Source organism: Colobus angolensis, unplaced genomic scaffold (assembly GCF_000951035.1).
Source record: "Colobus angolensis palliatus isolate OR3802 unplaced genomic scaffold, Cang.pa_1.0 Scaffold465, whole genome shotgun sequence".
In the NCBI taxonomy this organism is placed as follows: Eukaryota; Metazoa; Chordata; class Mammalia; order Primates; family Cercopithecidae; genus Colobus; species Colobus angolensis.
The window spans coordinates 2,271,312-2,291,039 of NW_012118099.1; the positions used below are offsets into that span (position 1 = coordinate 2,271,312).

General features: G+C 38.3%; 1 protein-coding gene across 5 annotated transcripts in view; it reads left to right on the forward strand.

The window, feature by feature from the left end:
• Positions 1 to 19,728, forward strand: part of APC (adenomatous polyposis coli) — a 147,168-nt gene that overhangs the window by 108,223 nt on the left and 19,217 nt on the right. For 4 of the 5 annotated variants that reach the window (XM_011958282.1, XM_011958285.1, XM_011958284.1 and 1 more), the window contains 3 exons: positions 8,413 to 8,511; positions 11,848 to 12,226; positions 14,736 to 14,831. In XM_011958282.1, coding sequence (XP_011813672.1) covers positions 8,413 to 8,511; positions 11,848 to 12,226; positions 14,736 to 14,831 — 574 coding nt within the window. Of the gene's footprint in view, positions 1 to 3,068; positions 3,247 to 8,412; positions 8,512 to 11,847; positions 12,227 to 14,735; positions 14,832 to 19,728 lie in introns of all 5 variants that reach the window. The other variant, XM_011958286.1, reaches the window with a different exon arrangement.

A 19,728-nucleotide genomic window follows, 5' to 3' on the forward strand; every position in this document is an offset into this window, starting at 1 on the left:
GAGGTTGCAGTGAGTTGAGATTGTGCCACTGCACTCCAGCCTGGGTAACAGAACAAGACTCTGTCTCAAGGACAAAAAAAAAAAAAGGTAAAACCAAAGTGCTGGGACTGCAGGCATGCACCACCATGCCCAGCCCTTGGAAAGTTTTAACCAAATATCTTCTGTATGTCAGAGTGTTTCTATGACAATTATAATTTTACAGTTTACTATGGTAATTTTATGTTAGAGAGTTCTGGGTTTTTGTAATTTGTTATTTGGGGAATTTAAGAAATTAGTTTTTCCAGTACTTTTTATAAGTTACATTGTTACTTTTGAATCAACCTTATATAATTTTTTATATAAACATTATTTTTTATACTATACTACAACTTACTCTTGTCATTTAATAATACTTCTGAGATGTCTTTTCCTATCTATATATGGTTTATAGATATGGAAGTTTTTATAGATATGGAATTTTTCTTTCACTATTTTTTCTTTTTTTCAAGCAACCCCAGCTTTTCTATTTGAAATTTAGAACCAGGTCTCTGGTAATAGCCAGTATATAATAATAAAGTTCAATTAAAAGTGGGAAAAAGATGCAATGATAGAAAAACCCACTCTACTGCCACTGGTTTTTAAAACTTTTTCTTATGGAAAATTTTAAACATATACAAAGACAATAATATATTGATTCATATCCACATGTAACCCATTCACCTTAAGCTCCCAATTTACTTTTTAACAAGATTCCAGGCATCATCATCACTTCTTCCCTATTTCACTGTGTATTTACAAAAGATAAAAGTACTTATTAGAAATACATAACTGGCCAGGTACGGTGGCTCACACCTATAATCTCAGCATTTCCGGCGGCCAGGGTGAGCGGATAACTTGAGGTCAGGAGTTCGAGACCAGCCTGGCTAACATGGTGAAACCCTGTCTCTACTGAAAATACAAAAATTAGCCGGGAGTGGTGGTGCGCACCTGTAGTCCCAGGTACTCGGGAAGCTGAGGCAGGAGAGTCACTTGAATCCGGGAGGCAGAGGTTGCAGTGAACCAAGATAGCGCCACTGCACTCTGGCCTGAGCAAGAAAGTGAGACTCTGTCTCAAAAAAATTAAAAAATAAAAAATAAATAACTGCAGTGCCATTATTACATCTCTAAAGACTCTGACAGTAATTGTTTTAATAGCATCATCTATCCAGTCAGTATTCAAACTTGCAGTTGTTTCATGTCTTTTTCACAGTTTATTTGCCTCAGGGTCCAGATAAGGTCCATGAACAGGAATTAGTATATCTCTGATGTCATTCTAATCTGTATGTTCCTTCTTTTTGTTTTATGGCCACTTAGTTATTGAAGAACTAAAGTTGTTTTTCTTTTTTCTTTATGGTTTCCTGGGGTTTTAATTTTGTTTTTGTTTTTTCAGCCAGGATCTCACTCTGTCACCCAGGCTAGAGTGCGGTGGCACAATGACAGCTCACTGCACCCTTGAACACCTGGGCTCAAGCAATCCTCTCGAGTAGCTGGCACTATAGGTGCTCACCACCATGCCCTAGGCCTCCTTCTGTTCCCCAGCCTGGTCTTGAACTCAAACTGATCTCAAGCAGCCCTTCTGCCTCAGCCTCCTGAGTTGCTGGGATTACAGGTGTGAGCCATCATGCCTGGCTTCCAAAGGTTTTTTTTTATAGTGTCTCATACTCTCGGTTTTGCTGATAACTCCCCATGATATACTTCAACATGTTTCTTTATAATCTGTATGTCCTATAAATTGGTAGATTTCAGTATCTGAGAATATTCAAGAAGTAGAATCAGTCAAGCTTAGGGATTGGATGTGAGTGTTTACAGGGAAGGAGAAGTCAAGAATTACTCCTAGGTTTCTGTTAGGCAGCTAGAAGGGTAGTGATGCATTTTAGTAATAACGCTAGATGAGGAGGTTTGTGAGAGAAAATAAGAGTCTAGTTTTGAAAAAATGTTAAGTTTAACTTTAAAGATGTTAGGTCTGAGACATCAAAGCAGAAATGCAGCTGGGTGCAGTAGCTCACACCTGTAATCCCAGCACTTTCGGAAGCAAAGGCAGGTGAATCACTTGAACCCAAGAGTTTGAGACCAGTCTCGGCAACATAGGGAGACCCTGTCTCTACAAAAAATACAAAAAAAAAAAAAATTACTCAGGCGTGGTGGCATGTGCCTGTGGTCCCAGCTACTTGGGAGGCTGAGGTGGATTATCTGACCCTGGAAAGTCAAGACTGCAGTGAGCTGAGATCATGCCACTGCACTCCATCCTAGGCAACAGAGTGAGACCCTGTCTCAAAAAAATAAACACATAAAGTAGAAATGTGAGGTAGGCTATTAGATTTGGAATTGAGAGGAAAGGTAAAGAATTGGTAATTAAAGGTATTAAAGATTTTTACATCCCCAGTGAGTATACAGTAAGAAGATGAATACCTAGGCTAAAATTCCAAAGCAGTAGAGTAATATTGTTCCAAAAAAGAGGGAATAGTTAACAATTTCCACAATTGCCATGAGAACTAAAAAATCACCTTGGGTTTCACACACACACACACAAAAAATTGTTCATTGCTGATCTTGTCAAATGCAATTTCCTTGGGCCTTCTTTCCTACTGTATTATACTGGAGTGAGTTGAAGTTAAATGGAAGATTTAAAAGTAGAAGAGAGCAGCCAGGCATGATGGCTCATGCCTTTAATCTAGCACTTTGGGAGGCCGAGATGGGCGGATCATGAGGTCAGGAGATCAAGACCATCCTGGCCAACGTGGTAAAACCCGTCTCTACTAAAAATACAAAAATTAGCTGGACGTGGCGGCGTGTGCCTGTAATCCCAGCTACTCGGGAGGCTGAGGCAGGAGAATCGCTTGAACCCAGGAGGCAGAGGTTGCAGTGAGCCGAGATCCTGCCACTGCACTTCAGCCTGGGGACAGAGCAAGACTCCATCTCAAAACAAAAAGTAGAAGAAAGCAATTTTAGCTAACTGTAAAGATGTCTAGATGTGAACTGCCCAAGAGAGAAAAGATCATTAACTGATACAGACTATAAGTTTGAGAGAAAATTTATTTCTATTTTTTAAGATAGAAAAGATGAGGATGTTTGAATGCTGATGGAAAGGAGCCAGTAGAGAAGAGTTGAAGATCACTAAGATCAAAGAGAAATGGGGAGAGAAAGGATCCAGAGCACATCTAAAGGGATGGACCTTAGATAGAAGGGGGGATCTTTTACAGCAGAAGGTGGAGATGGATATATAAACAGGTAATTTTAAGGTTCTGGTTAGCAAGAAGTTGAGGAAATTTTGTCTGTTGGCTTCTGTTTTTCTATAAAGTAGAAGTTATATGCAGTAAGAGAAGAAGAGCCACAGTTTTGTATAATACAAAATGAGGGATATCAGAAATAGCCAAAGAAAGGAGAGCTGACAAGGGAAACAAAAAGATGGCAGTTATGGCATGGAGGATCTAGGTGTATTGGTGACCATAAATATACATCGACAGCATCCTACTGAGTTACGTAAGTTTCTCACACGCTCACATTTCTTGAATGCTGCCCAGCACTCCATGTCAGGGTGTAGAGAAAACAGACAGTTGGATTCATCTGTAATTGCAATGTTTCCAGACAAGTGGGATAGAATAACTGCAGGGCAAAGCTGTTAAAAACTAGGAAGAGAATTATGAAAGTGATAACCACAAGAAATCCAACCTGAAATATATAGAAATATGTTGGATTTACTAGTCATTTCAAAGAAGCAATGTCTTACTTGTGGTCAGGAGTTTGAGACCAGCCTGGTCAACATGGTGAAACCCTGTCTCTACTAAAAATACAAAAATTACCCAGGAGTGGTAGCACATGCCTATAATCCCAGCTACTCTGGAGGCTGAGGCAGGAGAGTCACTTGAACCTGGGAGCCAGAGCTGGTAGTGAGCTGAGATCACGCCACTGCACTCCAGCCTGGGCAACAGAGCAAGACTGCATCTCAAAAAAAAAAAAAGCAACATCTTAGAGAAAGTTGAAGACCAGGAAATAAAAGGAGCATGAAGTAAAAAGTTGAGGATATATGCGTATTTATAAAGCATTTAACGTGGATTCTACAGGAAGGTTGGATAGGAAAAAGGAAGGTGGGAAATAGGGTCTCACACAGTTTGATGCTGAGAGTCAGGAATGATACAGCAAGTGCTTCTATCTTTGGACAGTGAGCAAGGCTGATTCAAGGGATGTGCAATCATGACTGACTTAGCAGGTCTTGAGGTTGTGAGAAAGTCCATCACACTCAAGTTTCTTCAGAATTTAGTTATGAGTTGGGTGGGAAACAATTCTTAGGAAGTTATTAACCATTTCTTATGGATAGGGAGACTAGTCCCTCTGAAAGTTACTCTGAAAGAAGTTGGTCAGGTCTAGCCTTAATAAAACACCCAAGAAAGATTCTCATGGACCAAGTTCTAGGCTCATAGAGAGTACGGGTATGTGTACCCCTTGGTATCTCCTAATAATAAATACATCTAAATTTCTCCTGAGACAGTTGGGGAATGAGGAATGTCTCAAAATCCAGGAGCTACATAGGAAGATAACTAAGACTGAAGCTTAGAAAATATTTGGTGTCTACACTGAAATGAATGTCAGAAACATGTTTTATTGTGGAAACAAGCTTTCCCTTGTTTCATAATTAAACCTCCTGTTTTCTTTTGTTTCAAGTAGTACATTAGTTAGCTATTGCTGCATAACAAATTGCCCCCAAAACTTAACAGCATTAGTAGACACTTATTTTTGCTTCTATGGATCACAAATCCTGGTGCAGCTGAGCTGCCTGTCTCTGGTTCAGGGTTTCCCACAAGACTTCAGGGTATTGGCTGGGGCTGCATTCATCTCAGGGCATAACCAGGGGAGGATCTGCTTCTAAGCTCTCTTATGGCTATTGAAGGCCTCAGATCCTCATTGGGTGTCAGCCAGAGAGACATCAGTTCCTTGTTACATGGGCCTCACCACAGGGCAGTTCACAGCATAGTAACTGGCTTCCCTCAGAGGGAACAAGAGAGGTGCCCAAGATGGAAGCCACATCTTTGTAACCTTACCTTGAGAGTGCTTCTCATCACCTCTGTAGCATTTTATTCACTAGAAGCAAGTCACTAAATCTAGCCAAGACTAAAGGGGAAGGAATTACAAAAGGGCATGAATACCAGGAGGCAAAGATCTATCTCGGAGGCTACCTACAAACAGTAAAGATATTTAGACATCTTCAAAGATGTGTGTTTGCTTCAGGACAAAGACTCATTTCCCTTCTATAGACCAAGAAAAAGGTTCCTTGTCTGAATTTACTAAAAAAGCCCCAACTATCCTCCTTAGCCTGAGTCTCGGTCCCTCAGATCTACCTCTATTAATTACAACCAGAGTGAGCTCCTTATGTTCAGATTTATTTGTAGTTCTCCCTTCCCTTCTTCTCCACACACACACAAACACAAATATACCATGTTCTTTCTGACCCTTGCTTATGCCTCTGCCTCTGCCTCGGCTGCCCTGTGGCTAATCTCCCTCATTCTTATTATTAACTAAATTACTCCTCATGGTTCAAGTCCAAATCCAGATGCCACTTTTTCAGGAAGCAAGACTGAATTGTGTGTCTTCCCGTGTGTTCATACAGTTTCTGTCAAAGCACTTACCCACACGTATTTTCATGTTCAGCTTCTCATCTAGATTCTGTGTGTAGTGTGGGTGAGAATGTCTTAGTTATATCCCTGGTGACTAGCATACTACCTGGAAAGTAGCAGGGGCTCGGGCAATATTTGTTGCTTGGTTGCATGTGGATTTAAAGACCATTCCAGAAGCAGTCAATAGCTGGTGGCAGTGGAAAGAGATGTAAGATGAGTCTTTCCTTGATGCCCCTTTTCCCTTCCCTAAGGAGGATTAGTAATTAGTTTTGTCCTAGAAGTGTCCCTGAAGGACTAATCAGCATAAAGAGTCCAGACCCACAAAGGAAGTAGAGACTGGAAAGGGGAGCCACTCTGGACTCTGAGCTAGTATTCTCAGTCCAACCCCAGACTTCCCTATGTGAGTATGAATAAAATGAAGAATGGATTTTCTTGCTTTTATATGGGGACATATTTTTTAAAACCTCTCAAGTTAGGATTTTTTAAAGATCACTTTTATTGAAGAAAGATTAGTATGTGATAAAATATCCATTTTAAGTGTACAGTTGAATGAGTTTTGACAAATGTAGTTTTCTCTTAAAAATGCTGATCTAAAATAGCTAATTATTGTGAATGATGATCTAAAATAGTTTTGTGCACTAGTCAGGAAAACCTCACCTTGGCTTATAACATGACTTATACAGAAGTTCTAAGCAGCCCTCATAAAAAATAACTTTGGAGTATCACCTATTTAAGGACTTTATAACAAATTTGAACAAGGAATTTATGAAGAATTCAGAAATCTCTGTATGAGCACTTAATTATTACTTGGTTAAAATCCTGACAAATGACTTAGGAATGCATTGTTAGCAGTTTCCTATGTTGTCTACCAAAGTGGAAATCAACTGGCAAACAGTTTAGGTTGCTAGCTAACAGAGAAGAAAAGTTTCTAATACGTCACCATAGCTAGGCTCATAGGCTCATTCCTGTAGTCCCAGCTACTCTGGAGGCTGAGGTGAGTGGATCACTTGAGCCCAAGAGTTCAAGGCCAGCCTGGGCAACATAGTGAAACCTCATCTCTAAAAAAAAAAAAAAAAAGAGAGAGAGAAAGAAAGAAGAAAAAATCGCCAAAAGTGAAGTTTATGCACAAAAGGCAATTATAAGGTGTGTTGGTTCCAAAATTCTACCCCTTGTACCCTCTAGAGTAGGAGGTGCCATCTTACGGTCCTCAGAACCTTTTACTGCCATTGTGGTTTTCTCTTTCCCTTCTCCAATTAGCCAGAGCATGTATATCTGAAAGACAATTCGAATGATGTCCTGCATCTTGACATTCTTATGGATTTGACTAATAGCTTCTCATTTATTTATAATTCAACAAATATTTTGTGGATACCTACTAATCCTAAGATCACCCTTGGTACTAAGAATGCAGCAGTGAACAGAATAAAGTTTCTGTCCTCAAATAACTTACATTTTAGCTGTTCATTTTGCAAGGTTGAGAACTGCAAAAGAGTGCTTGCAAATATTGCTGACACTATTCTTAGAGTCATTTCCTTAATTACTAATGAATGGATTTAGCTATGGGGTCCCAGATATTTATCTGCAACTCCAGCTCCTGTCCAGAGTTGCATCCTATGTTTTCAGATGCCCACTGGGCATTCTTACTGGATGTCAGATTCAAAAGTGAGCTCAGTTCCCAAATGAAAGCCATCATTTATTTCTGAGCTTCTGATATCCATTAATAGCATCATTACTTATCCATTTATCCAAGCTTGGCACCTCCAAGTTATCCTTGACTCCCAGCCTCTCTTTACTCACATCCAGTCAAGTTATTCAAGCCAATTAATTTGACCCCTTGAATATCCTTCAATAGCATCTCCACTTCTCTATTATCACTGCCTTAGTTTGTGCCCTCAGAACCACTCCACTACTGAAAATATCCTCTCCCTCATTTCCTACCTGTGATCTCTCCATGCTGTTTTTAAGACATAATTCTGATTGTACCATTCTTCTGCCTGAGGTCCAGTGACTCCACAGCTTGACAGCAACGTCTTTGAAATGACACAAGATACTTATTGATTTAACCCAATCTTTATCTCTGACCATACACCTTGTGTTCTATTCACATTCCATTGAAACACTCCACGCTCTCCATATTTGTACCTTTGCACAGTCTCTTCCATCAGTCTCCTGTCGCAAAATGCCTACCTTAACTGTTACTGATTTTATACAGCCTCTAATAGTCCCTAAGCAGTAATTTATTTCTTCCTGTTTTCCCTCAGTATTTTGTTCATTCTTCTACTGTAGTGTTTATATTATATTGCACTGCAGTCATTTATTTTTTTCATGTCTTTCTCCAGTAAAAGTTTCAAACAGCCCTTTCTAAACTGTGAGATCTTAGAGAACTTGTACTATAGCAAATTCATACTTAGTTTTCTGGCAATTTGGAGCATTTCAGAATTTGAACACTCCTTCATTGCTTTTCATCATTGAACTTATCTGAATGTGGTTTTACTTATTTTGATCTATGAAAAATTACTACCCTAGAATTTCTTCAGTCTTTGGTTAAGTCCATACTGCAGTTTAATGCTCATATGCAAGAAACCCTCTTTTCTTTAGTTTTTCTCTAAAATATACTTAGTAAGCTTATAGGTAAAAAATAGTTTGAACAGTTATAATGGTCATACTTTTATGATGTATTTATTTCTTTATCATAAAGACACTTCATTTGGAGTACCTTAACATGAAGTTATCTGTATTTACCTATAGTCTAAATTATACTGTCTATAATTTGCTTAACTTTTAGGGTTCAACTACACGAATGGACCACGAAACAGCCAGTGTTTTGAGTTCTAGTAGCACACACTCTGCACCTCGAAGGCTGACAAGTCATCTGGGAACCAAGGTAACAGAAGATTACAAACCCTGGTCACTAATGCCATGAATACTTTGCTAAGATATTCTTGGCCAGGCGCAGTGGCTCACATCTGTAATCCCAGCATTTTGGGAGGCCAAGGCAGGTGGATCACTTGAGGCCAGGAGTTCAAGACCAGCCTGGGCAACATATCAAAACCCCATCTCTACTAAAAATACAAAAATTAGCTGGCGTGGTGGCACACACCTGTGGTCCCAGCTACTTAGGAGGCTGAGGCATGAGAATAGTTTGAACCCAGGATGCAGAGGTTGCAGTGAGCTGAGATTACACCACTTTCTAGTGGAGAATTCTGATTCACAGTCTCTTAAAGAAATGATATCTTTTTATACAAAGAAGCATAAACAAAGGAAAAATCAGGATTATAAAAAGTGCCAGATTACCTAATTTTTAATTCTTTTTCAGTCTTTCCATCCATTTATCTGCAAGAATACTGAGTTCCACCCAAACTGGCTCACTTCCTTCTTCCTGAATGCTCCCTGTGACTTTCTGCCTCCCTTCCTTGCCTGCACTGGTGGGGACCACCAAAAATGTCTGTCAGAATCCTAGCCAGCCTTCAAAACTCTTCTTGGGCTTTGCTTTTTTACAAAACATTTTCTGATTCCCAAGGTCCTCTTACCTCCCCATGTGATCCATCTACCTCATTTGAATCACTAACAATTTGCATGAACCTGCCTTTTGGAAATAAAGAAATGTTTTTTTACTTGTCTTTTGCTGTGTCTAACACGGTGCCTGCACGTGAGTAAATATATATTGAGGTGAATGGAAAAGTTGTTGAAGTTGAGTGTTACTTCATGCTGATAAGTGAGTTTTCTTAGAATATCTTTCTTAGATGCTAGCAAATATTTTAGGATTTGGGAGTAGTGTTTGAAAAGAAAATATTTACTTTAGACCAGATGTGGTGGCTCACGCCTGTAATCCCAGAAATTTGGAAGGCCGAAGTGGGTGGATCATGTGAGGCCAGGAGTTCAAAACCAGCCTGACCAACATGGTGAAACTCCGTCTCTACTAAAAATACACAATTAGCTGGGTGTAGTGGCACATGGCTCTAATCCCAGTTACTTGAGAGGCTGAGGCAGGAGAATTGCTTGAACCTGGGAGGCAGAGGTTGCAATGAGCCGAGATTGCACCATTGCACTCCAGCCTGGGGAACAAGAGCAAAACTCCATTTCAAAAAAAAAAAAAAAAAGGAAAATATAGTTACTTTATTATTTTAAAGTCAGAGATTTTATTTTATTTTTTTTATTTTTTGAAACGGAGTCTTGCTCTGTTGCCCAGGCTGGAGTACAGTGGCACGATCTTGGCTCACTGCAACCTCCGCCTCCTGGGTTCAAGCGATTCTCCTGCCTCCGCCTCTTGAGTAGCTGGGATTACAGGTGCATGCCACCACCCCTGGCTAATTTTTTTGTATTTTTAATAGAGATGAGGTTTCGCCATGTTGGCCAGGCTAGTCTCGAACACCTGACCTCAGGTGATGCACCCATCTCCACCTCCCAAAGTGCTGGGATTACAGGCGTGAGCGACTGCACCTGGCCCGTCAGAGATTTTTAAATTAACTAAGATGAAATGAAATTCTAATATTACTAAACAATATATTTTTGGTTAACTCGAATTCCATTAATTGTTTTCACAGCATACTCTATATACTCTTTCTTTACTGTAAATAATATAATAGCTCTTGGGAAATGTATTACTGAAATAACTAATGTTGATTTAAGTAATGATTTTTAGAATAATCAATGATATTCTCACTATGAGGCTTAATCCTGTTTATACTTCTTGGAATCTCTTATATGCCAGTAACTGTGCCAGGAGTTGTGTGTACATTATCTCTGGTCCCCTCCAAAATTCTGTGAAGTATTCATATTTCTCTAAATGAGAAAACAAGCAAAAAAAGTTTTAGGCATGGAAATTTAATTCCAGATCTGTCTAACCTCAACATGTAGTTTTTACTATAAAGAAAATCTTGAATATTCAAGAGCACTATTGTATGAAAACTGGCAGTTAGAATACTGTTTCTTTTTGAAGTCATTTATGCATGATAATATTAAGACCCTAGTATGTATTTTGAATGCCAGCTACTGTCCTATACATGTATTATTTTATTTCATGTTAATGGAGAAAACATTGTTAGGTAGGTAAATTTCTCCATTTTGCAGCTCAGAAAACTGAGGCTCAGAGAAATCAAATAGCTTGACAATAATAGCACCACAGCTTGCTCCTAAGAGGTGGAGCCAAAATTTGAGCCTAGCTCCGATGAAAACCCATTTATCCACAGTCCTATATTGCCTTCCTAAAATTTTCATATCTAAAGGTATGTGTGTATTTACACATTTAAAGTAGCATTTCTAAACCTCAGCACTATTGGCTGGATAATTCTTTGTTGCATTGTAGAATGTATAGTAACATCCCTGGTGCCTACCCACTAGATTCCCCTAAAATACCTGTCCTGCAATTGTGACAACCAAAAATGTCTCCAAGATGTTGTCAAATGTGTCCTGATGGGGGCAAAATTGCCCCGAATTGAGAACCACTGAGTTATGGAGATGATGCATTCTTTATATAATAGCCTCTTCTTTTATGTAATACCCTGTAGCTTTAAAATGAGTGGACCATGGTCCAGGATAACTGGGTGCCATTTTCCTGTTTCTAATCTGCTTCTAAGTAAATACTTAGAATTTATTGTCAGAGAGTAATTAGTACTTACTAGTTGCTTTTTAAAAAACTAACTACAAATCCTGGCTCTCACTCTGTATGATCATGGCATTTTCCTTTTTATGACAAAACATTTTATATTTATAATCATATAATTTTAACAATATTATCATCTGACGAGAATTAATGATTGCTGAGAATTAGTACTTACAATTGTTGCAGAAATGTTTTCTATTTATTGCTTATGGGTATAGATTATAAGAAATAAGATAAAATTTTAAATTCTGTAGAGAATTTAGCTAAACTACATTCTCTATGTGTGTGAAATCAGTTGTTTTTCCCTGATTATAGTCAGTGGATTAGCACCAACTGATCTAGGCAAACAGCACTAACAGTTAGTGAGTGTGCAAAAAGCTACTTTTTCTTTTAATACTGTATTTTACCACTCATTTACTCACATAAACAAATTGGTGATGATACATAGATTTTGAAATAACACTGATTACTTCATCCTGGAAAGGTTTTTGGGTTTTTTTTTTGGGGGGGGGGTTGTTTTTTTAGAGTTATAGTAAATATCCCATTCATCACTTCATTGGTTTTTGGCTTTTGGATATTAAAGTCATAATTTTGTTTCTAAACTCATTTGGCCCACAGGTGGAAATGGTGTATTCATTGTTGTCAATGCTTGGTACTCATGATAAGGATGATATGTCGCGAACTTTGCTAGCTATGTCTAGCTCCCAAGACAGCTGTATATCCATGCGACAGTCTGGATGTCTTCCTCTCCTCATCCAGCTTTTACATGGCAATGACAAAGACTCTGTATTGTTGGGAAATTCCCGGGGCAGTAAAGAGGCTCGGGCCAGGGCCAGTGCAGCACTCCACAACATCATTCACTCACAGCCTGATGACAAGAGAGGCAGGCGTGAAATCCGAGTCCTTCATCTTTTGGAACAGATACGTGCTTACTGTGAAACCTGTTGGGAGTGGCAGGAAGCTCATGAACAAGGCATGGACCAGGACAAAAATCCAAGTATGTTCTCTTTGGTGTACATCATAGTGCATGTTTCAAAGCAAATGTGAAATTTTTAAATAGAAAACATTTTTAGTTAATATGCTGTCTTTATGACTAAGAGGAGGAAATTCACATCAGCCATTTGTGCTACTATCATGTTTAAAAGATTAAGTCTATATTTCCCTAGAAAAATTTAGCAAAGGAAATGTTATGGGCACTACTATAAGAACAGTAAGTCAAGAGAAATTTATACTATCATAGCATAGTAGGGCCTTAGTAGAGCTAGAAAGAACTTGAGCAATTATGTTGCCCATCTTTCACTTCATAGCTGAAGCTCATTTCATAGATGAAAGTGACTTTACGTAAGTTCCTTCAGCCATTAGTGTCCAAATCATAATATTTTACATTTGCATATCATTATATTCAGGGGACACAGAGTATCGTTACATCTGTTATATTATTTGCTCCTCACAACAACCTAGTAAAGTAGGAAGGGAAGGTATTATCTCCATTTTACAGATGAAAAAACTGAGGCTCAGAAGAACTAAAGGACTTAACCATGGCCCTCATACCTAGTAAGTGGTGGACCCAGGAACAGAGCCCAGATCTCCTGACTCTCAGCTCAGTGCTCTTCCTACTGTACCATCCAGCTGTAGACAGTGGGCCCCAGTTGCTGGGAGTGATAATCCACCCAGCTCTTCACTCAGGAAGGGACCCTTAGACACCAGCCCCGCTCCCTCAGGAGCAGCCTGGGAGTTAGGACCTGTGGGGATATAACTTACTTCATTCCTGTAGCCAACAACCAAAAGCAGTAAGTATGTAAGGTAAGACCTTCCTTTCACCTGATAAGAACTGACACACACACACACGTGCACTACAAGTAGATGATTCTACTGTATCAGCCTATTGATGTGAAGAGGAGATGATGCAAACATGACTTATGAAGCTGTAGCAGATTTTTTTAAGCTTGGGTATGAAGTTGAATTTATTTGAAATCTAAAAATGTTCAAGAATAAGAAAGGCCAGGTGCGGTGGTTCATGCCTGTAATCCTAGCACTTTGGGAGGCTGAGACAGGAGGATTGCTTGAGCCCAGGAGTTTAAGACCAGCTGGGCAACATAGTGAGACACTGTCTCATTTTTTAAAAATTTAAAAAGAATAAGAAAAAAGGGATTGCCTTTCGTATCTATTTGTCCTAAGGTGAGAGAACTAGTAAGATTTTTACTGGGAGAACATTGCCTTCCTGGATTGTTTTCTTTGGCTATCCACAATTATGTAATGACCCACATTTTGTACTCTTGATATTTGTTCTCAAAAAATTAAATAGAATAAAATAATATTTTCTTTTGAGATGTTTTTTAAAAAATTATGTCAAATGAGTTTTGAAACCTTGTGTGTAGTATTGAATGTGGAGGTACATTTTCTTGGACACCCTTTTTAGAAATTTCTGTTTACTCTCTAGTATATCTGTCTAACTTTTTGTATTAGAGATCACATTTGTACACAGCCATATGCTTTTTTTTCTGTTTGTATTAAGATACGGTCTCACACAAGCGCCTAGACTATAATGCAGTGGTGCAATCACAGTTCACTGCAGCCTCAACCTCCCAGACTCAAGCACTCCTCCCATCTCAGCCTCCTGAGAGTATCTGGGACTACAAGCATGCGCCACCACAACTAATTTTTTTTTTTTTTTTTTTTTAAGAGATGGTGTTTTGCCATGTTTCCCAGGCTGTTCTTGAACTCCTTGAACTCAAGGATCTGCCCACTTCAGTGTTCCAAAGTGCTGGGATTCCTGGTGTGAGCCACCGCACCCAGCACCATGTGCTTTTAACCCACACTCATGATAGTAGTTTAAATAGAAATTATGAACAGTGGCTCGTACCTGTAATTCCAGCACTTTGGGAGGCCCGGGCAGGAGCGGCACTTAAGGCCAGGAGTTTGAGACTACCCTAGGCAACACAGCAAGACTCTTTTATCTCTACAAAAAATTTTTTAAATTAGCTAGGGGCTGTGGGGTATGCCTGTAGTCCTAGCTGCTCTGGAGGCTGAGGCAGGAAGGTCACTTGAGCCCAGGAATACAAGGCTGCAGTGAAAGCTGTGATCATTCCACTCGAGCCTGGGCAACAGAGCAAGACCCTGTTTTGTTTTTTGTTTTGTTTTGTTTTGTTTTTAGAAAGAAAGAAATTATAAACAAAATTAAATCATTTTATACTAAAATGTTTTTATTAGTTTGTATACTTAACATAATTTTAAATTATTAGCTATGTGAGTAATAGCATAAACCTCTAAGACTTATTCTAAGAGACTTAGTCAAGGGCAGATGAGTGGTAAACATTTTTATGGAAACAAAGCCTTTTGTTCTACATTTGTCGTATTTATTTGTCCTTTCAGCAAATATTTGTTGATCCACTAAAATTCCATGGATTAGGGGTATACTAGTGATCCCTGCATATTTTTAAAGTACAGTAAACATCATTGCTCTTTAAATAACAAAGCATTATGGTTTATGTTGATTTTATTTTCAGTGCCAGCTCCTGTTGAACATCAGATCTGTCCTGCTGTGTGTGTTCTAATGAAACTTTCATTTGATGAAGAGCATAGACATGCAATGAATGAACTAGGTAAGACAAAAATGTTTTTTAATGCCATATACAATTACTGGTGGATTTTTAAATCATGGTAGAAATTCAGTATAGTAAATAAAGATTTTTAGTCATTGATGAATTATGATATAAGGCCACCAACTTCTGCTATCAGCTGCTTCCTCTGTGTAGCAAAAAAATGTACCCTGGTTTCCAGCAGAGAAAGGGTCCTGAATCACAGAAACTGCTACCCTGTCATAAACTAACTTTTTCGAAATCGAAGCCAGAGATTGAAAAAAAATGACAAAATGGGTCACTCTTTGTCCCTTTTGCCAAAGTAGACTTTGTGTGTGCCAGCTGAAGAGGATGTTAATTTGAATTGTTTTGAAATGTGGAGCTACTGTATTGTGATTGAACTCAGTCACTTTTGATGAGCATCAGAAGGAATTATTAAGATTTTCATTTATCTTCATGGTTATCGGTACTTTACAGGATTTTCATCATAAGCAGCCTGGTATCTTTGAAACTGGTTAATATAGAAAAGTATTATGCTTTAAGTCAGAAACATTTCATTAACTTTGGAATGATTACTCCTTTAGGTATGTATTTTCACACACTAAACCTTATATAACCAGCAGTGCACTCCATTTTTTATATAACGGGTTTTCTTTGATTTCTAGGTTCATTTTGTACATGTGGTATTTATAAATTGCATCATGCTGAACCATCTCATGTGAACTGGATCTCTCTAGTCATGCCACAAGCAGGAACCATACACTTAATTCCCATTTTAGTGTAATTGTGCCCTTGCATTTTGTGCCGTTTATGTTACATTATGTTCCAACTCCCACTTTATATTCCTACCCCCTCATCGTTTCATTCGTCATTTATCTTAAAAGTGATGAAGTCATGAGACTCTTACACAGAGAACCTGAACAGCCAAAAGTATTGTCCTTCAGAGTCATCACTTTGGGAGGCTCTGCACCTTAAGATTTCAGGCCTGCCCTCTGGCCATGCTTTCCTTCCTAGTGGCCTAGCAATTGGCCTCCCTGATTCTCTTTCCTCCCCCTGGTCTCCTGTGGAATCTCAGTTAATCTTGTGAATTCTCCCCTCCTTAGTACAATCTCAGCATTTGTGAACATTTTAAATTTTTTAAAATGCTAATCATAACAGGAAGGGGATAAAAATAATGAATAAACAGGAAAACATCTAATTTTAAGATACCTCAAAAGTTATTCTGTAAATGTTCCTGTGTTCCAGTGGACTGTAGACTAGGACTGAGACATTAATTATCTGGATTTCAAAATAAAACCTAGACTCAGTATTTGTTCCTCTTCCTTCCTCAGGTAGGAAGGCTACCCGGGGCATTTCATCACAGGAGCTAGGGCAGGGGCTTTCAGGTGAGGAGCAGGATGGGGCCTCTGGGGGTGTGACTGCTGGGGACGTAGCCACAGGGGATTACCTTATTCTCCTCACCTCCAGATTTGCACTGGGGCAGAAGGAGGATTAGGGTTTGTGGATTGCAGGGAGATAATAGTATAAGACAGCACAAAGTTTTGGCATTAAGGGATAAGGAAAAAAGAAATCCCAAATAGGTGAAGGAGAATTCCTTAGTTCAGTCAGCTGGGATGGTCGTTTGTACATATATGAAGATTCTACAACTATCAGTCATTTATGTTTGCACTTATTAGTATTAGAAGTTTTAGACTATAATTTCCATGATGTACGTTTATTGATTCTCAAATCTACCCCAGAAACTGTGCTAGGCACTAGATTTTTGTAATGATTAAGACCTGGTCCTGGCTTTCAAGGAACTCACGATTTATTTGCATTAGTGTTTCACAAAATATCTAAATCATAATGATCACCCAGAGGCACTCATCAAACTGCAGGTTTTCTGGCCTTGTAGCAAATAGAATCTCCAGGGGAAGGGCCTAGAAATCAATGTGATAAGTGGCCTGGCTGATTCTTACGTTCAGGAAATTTTGTGAAACACCAATAGAATATTTTGTTGAGCCTGTGATATTTATTTTAGAACAAGGCATTTCATGCCAATGGTGACTGTCTAAACCCATAAAACAAAAGTAATATACTTTTTAAAATTACCAGTCTTTCTTTTGTTCATAAGAGTCTAAATTAAGGATTCTGTTGAATGTCACCTGAGTCTGTTGGTGCTCTACTATCGGTAGTTTTACCTTATTGGGCAATACTTTGGTCTGTTTAGACCACTGTTTTCTAACAGGCACCAAGAAAATTGTGGAAGGACATGTTCATCATCTTTGCGTTACCATGAAACATCCTGATTTTTCTTAGAGCAACCACTTTTTAATTGTATCAATCCAGTCATGAATTTGCATATTCTAGCAAATCCATTTATAGTTTTAACCTATGAGTTCTATTCTATGCCTCAGAATTCTCTGAAATCTTTTCATTTGCATGAAATCAAAAAGCACTTCCTCTTTTATCTGATAGTCTAAATTTTTTTGAATATTCTTTTTTTATTAGCCATGTTCTTCCTGAATCTCTTGATATCTGCCACATTCTTATTTAATCTTTATTTTCAGTATCAAGTCCTAAGATTTTTAGTTTTTCCATACAAGAGTACTCAACTCTTTGATCATGTCGTGCCTTCTTGGCATCTTCTTTAGGTGCATTTTATCTTTCTTAAGAAAGTATCCCAGTTATTGTCACACCAGGCAAGATTTTATACAGACAAAAGGCATAGTTTGTTTTGTTGTGGTATTGATCCTCTGCTTTCAAATATCCGACATCTTGGCGATCTCATTAGTATACCAGGCCACAGTCTTAAGGTCTTCCATGTCAATTTCATGGGTCAAAATTCTCAGTTCTTTTACAGGCTCCTTTTCTTTCACCCAAGTGTAAAATGGTGGAATTCCTTGAAGCTCTGCCCTAGGCTCTGTTCCTTTCTCTCTATGCTTCTGTTTTCGTTTTCAAATTTACAGCTCAATCTGAGGTCTCTCCCTGAGTTTTAGACACATTATTGAACTGATTATGTGACATCTTCCTTTAGGTGGTATTTTAGACACTTCTTACTCAACTGTCAGAAACTGAATTCGTAATCTTTTGCATCCCTGCATCTCATCTTTTCCCAGTTTCCTTTTCTCAGAAATTCCAACCCAGTTGCTCAAACCAAAATCTTGGAAGGCATTCACGATGCCATCCTTATCCCCTGCAAATAGGAACTGACTGCTTTAATTCTGCTACTTAAAAATATCTTAAGTCATCACTCTTCTCTTCATCCCCAGTCCAAGCCACCATCATCTCTCCTGTTCTGCAATACTTTGTCTTACTTCTCTTCCCATTTCCACTGACAGTCCATTTTGTTCACTGAAACCATAGTAATCTGTTTAGAATGTGCATCTAATTATTCCTTTTTCTGCTTAAAATCTTTAATATGGCACATAAAGTCTTATGTGATCTAGCATCTACCCATGTTTATAGCCTCATCTTGTGGCCCTCTCCTTGCTGCTAAATATTTCAGGCCCAGGGGCCCTTTTGCATGCTGTTTCCTTTGCCTAGAATGTGTCTTTCTTCTTCCTTCCCCACCCTTGTTACATATGCATTCATCTGGCTGGACCTGGTGGCTCATGCCTGTAATCCCAGCACTTTGGGAGACCAAGGCAGGAGAATCACTTGAACCTAGGAGTTTGCGACCAGCTTGGGCAACATAGTGGTACCCTGTCTCTACCAAAATAAAAAATAAAAAAAAGATACACATTCATCCTTTACGTTTCAACTTAAACATTAAAACATCATTTCCTCAGCCTTTTTCTTAGGAACCTAATCCCAGGTCTAGGTTAAGTCCACCTATTATATCACCCTGTGCTTCTACATAGTTCGTCTATCTTTGCTCCAATCTGTACGCTCTTCATAAAGACAATGACTGATTTTTGTTCACTGTCTATGTATTTTGCCACTGTTGCAGGTGAATGGAGGAAAATTTTCCTAAATATGACTTGAATTTTCTTTAACCAAATTAATTTTCACTTACCTACTTTCAAACATGTCTGTCATTTCTGCTAGTCATCAAGTTTTACATAAATATTCCTACATTTAAATCCTTTGGCTTGGAGTTCTTGAGCCAAGACAGAACTTTGTTTTACAAACTTGCAAGATTCTTCTGCATGTTGAACTTTCCAGACCACTTATAAAAATATTAATGTACTGGCTCTCCTTCAGATTAATGACCTATTTAGACTACTAGTGTCCAAGAATTGCCTGTTCATATTCATCTTTTTCTTTCTGAGTCCCATGATGATTATTTGATGAATTATATTTTGTATAGCCTCCACATGCATTTTTCTCTTTTGTTCACTTCCTTACCATTTTGCTTCACTTTTTTTTAAACTGCTTCCTTTGTGTCTTTCCCATTCCTTTCTCTTTGTTTTCTCTTTGACTTCCTAGTATTGTGGGCATTGTTGAGCATTTTCAGTGGAAAGAATCGGGAAAGAAAGTGCTAAATCATAGTATAGTTAATATTTGATACCATCAAAGAGAAATAAGAAATGTTTTTAAAAACACAAATTAGTAGTTTTATATAACTTAATAATAAATTGAACAGATAATTTTTGTAAAAAAAAAAAATTTTAGTTTTTCTTCATGCACAGTTTCATTTAAAGGCATCAGTATTCCTAAGGGTAATTATTTGCCAAAAAAAAAAAAAATTAAAGTAGTTAGGCCACAGTGTGTGACAATAAAGAGTGTTTATAAAGCCCTAATAATAAGAAGAAGTTACCTTTTTCTGCTTATGTTCAGGGAGAACTAGTGTTAGAAAACAGCCTTCTTCACTGTTGGCAAGGTGCAGTGTATATGCAGTAAATAGAAAATAATTATTATTTCACTCAGTAAGATAAGGAGCTGGAGGGTGGAGAAACTGGCATAAAATGGAATAGTTGTCAGTTGTACTTTATAAATA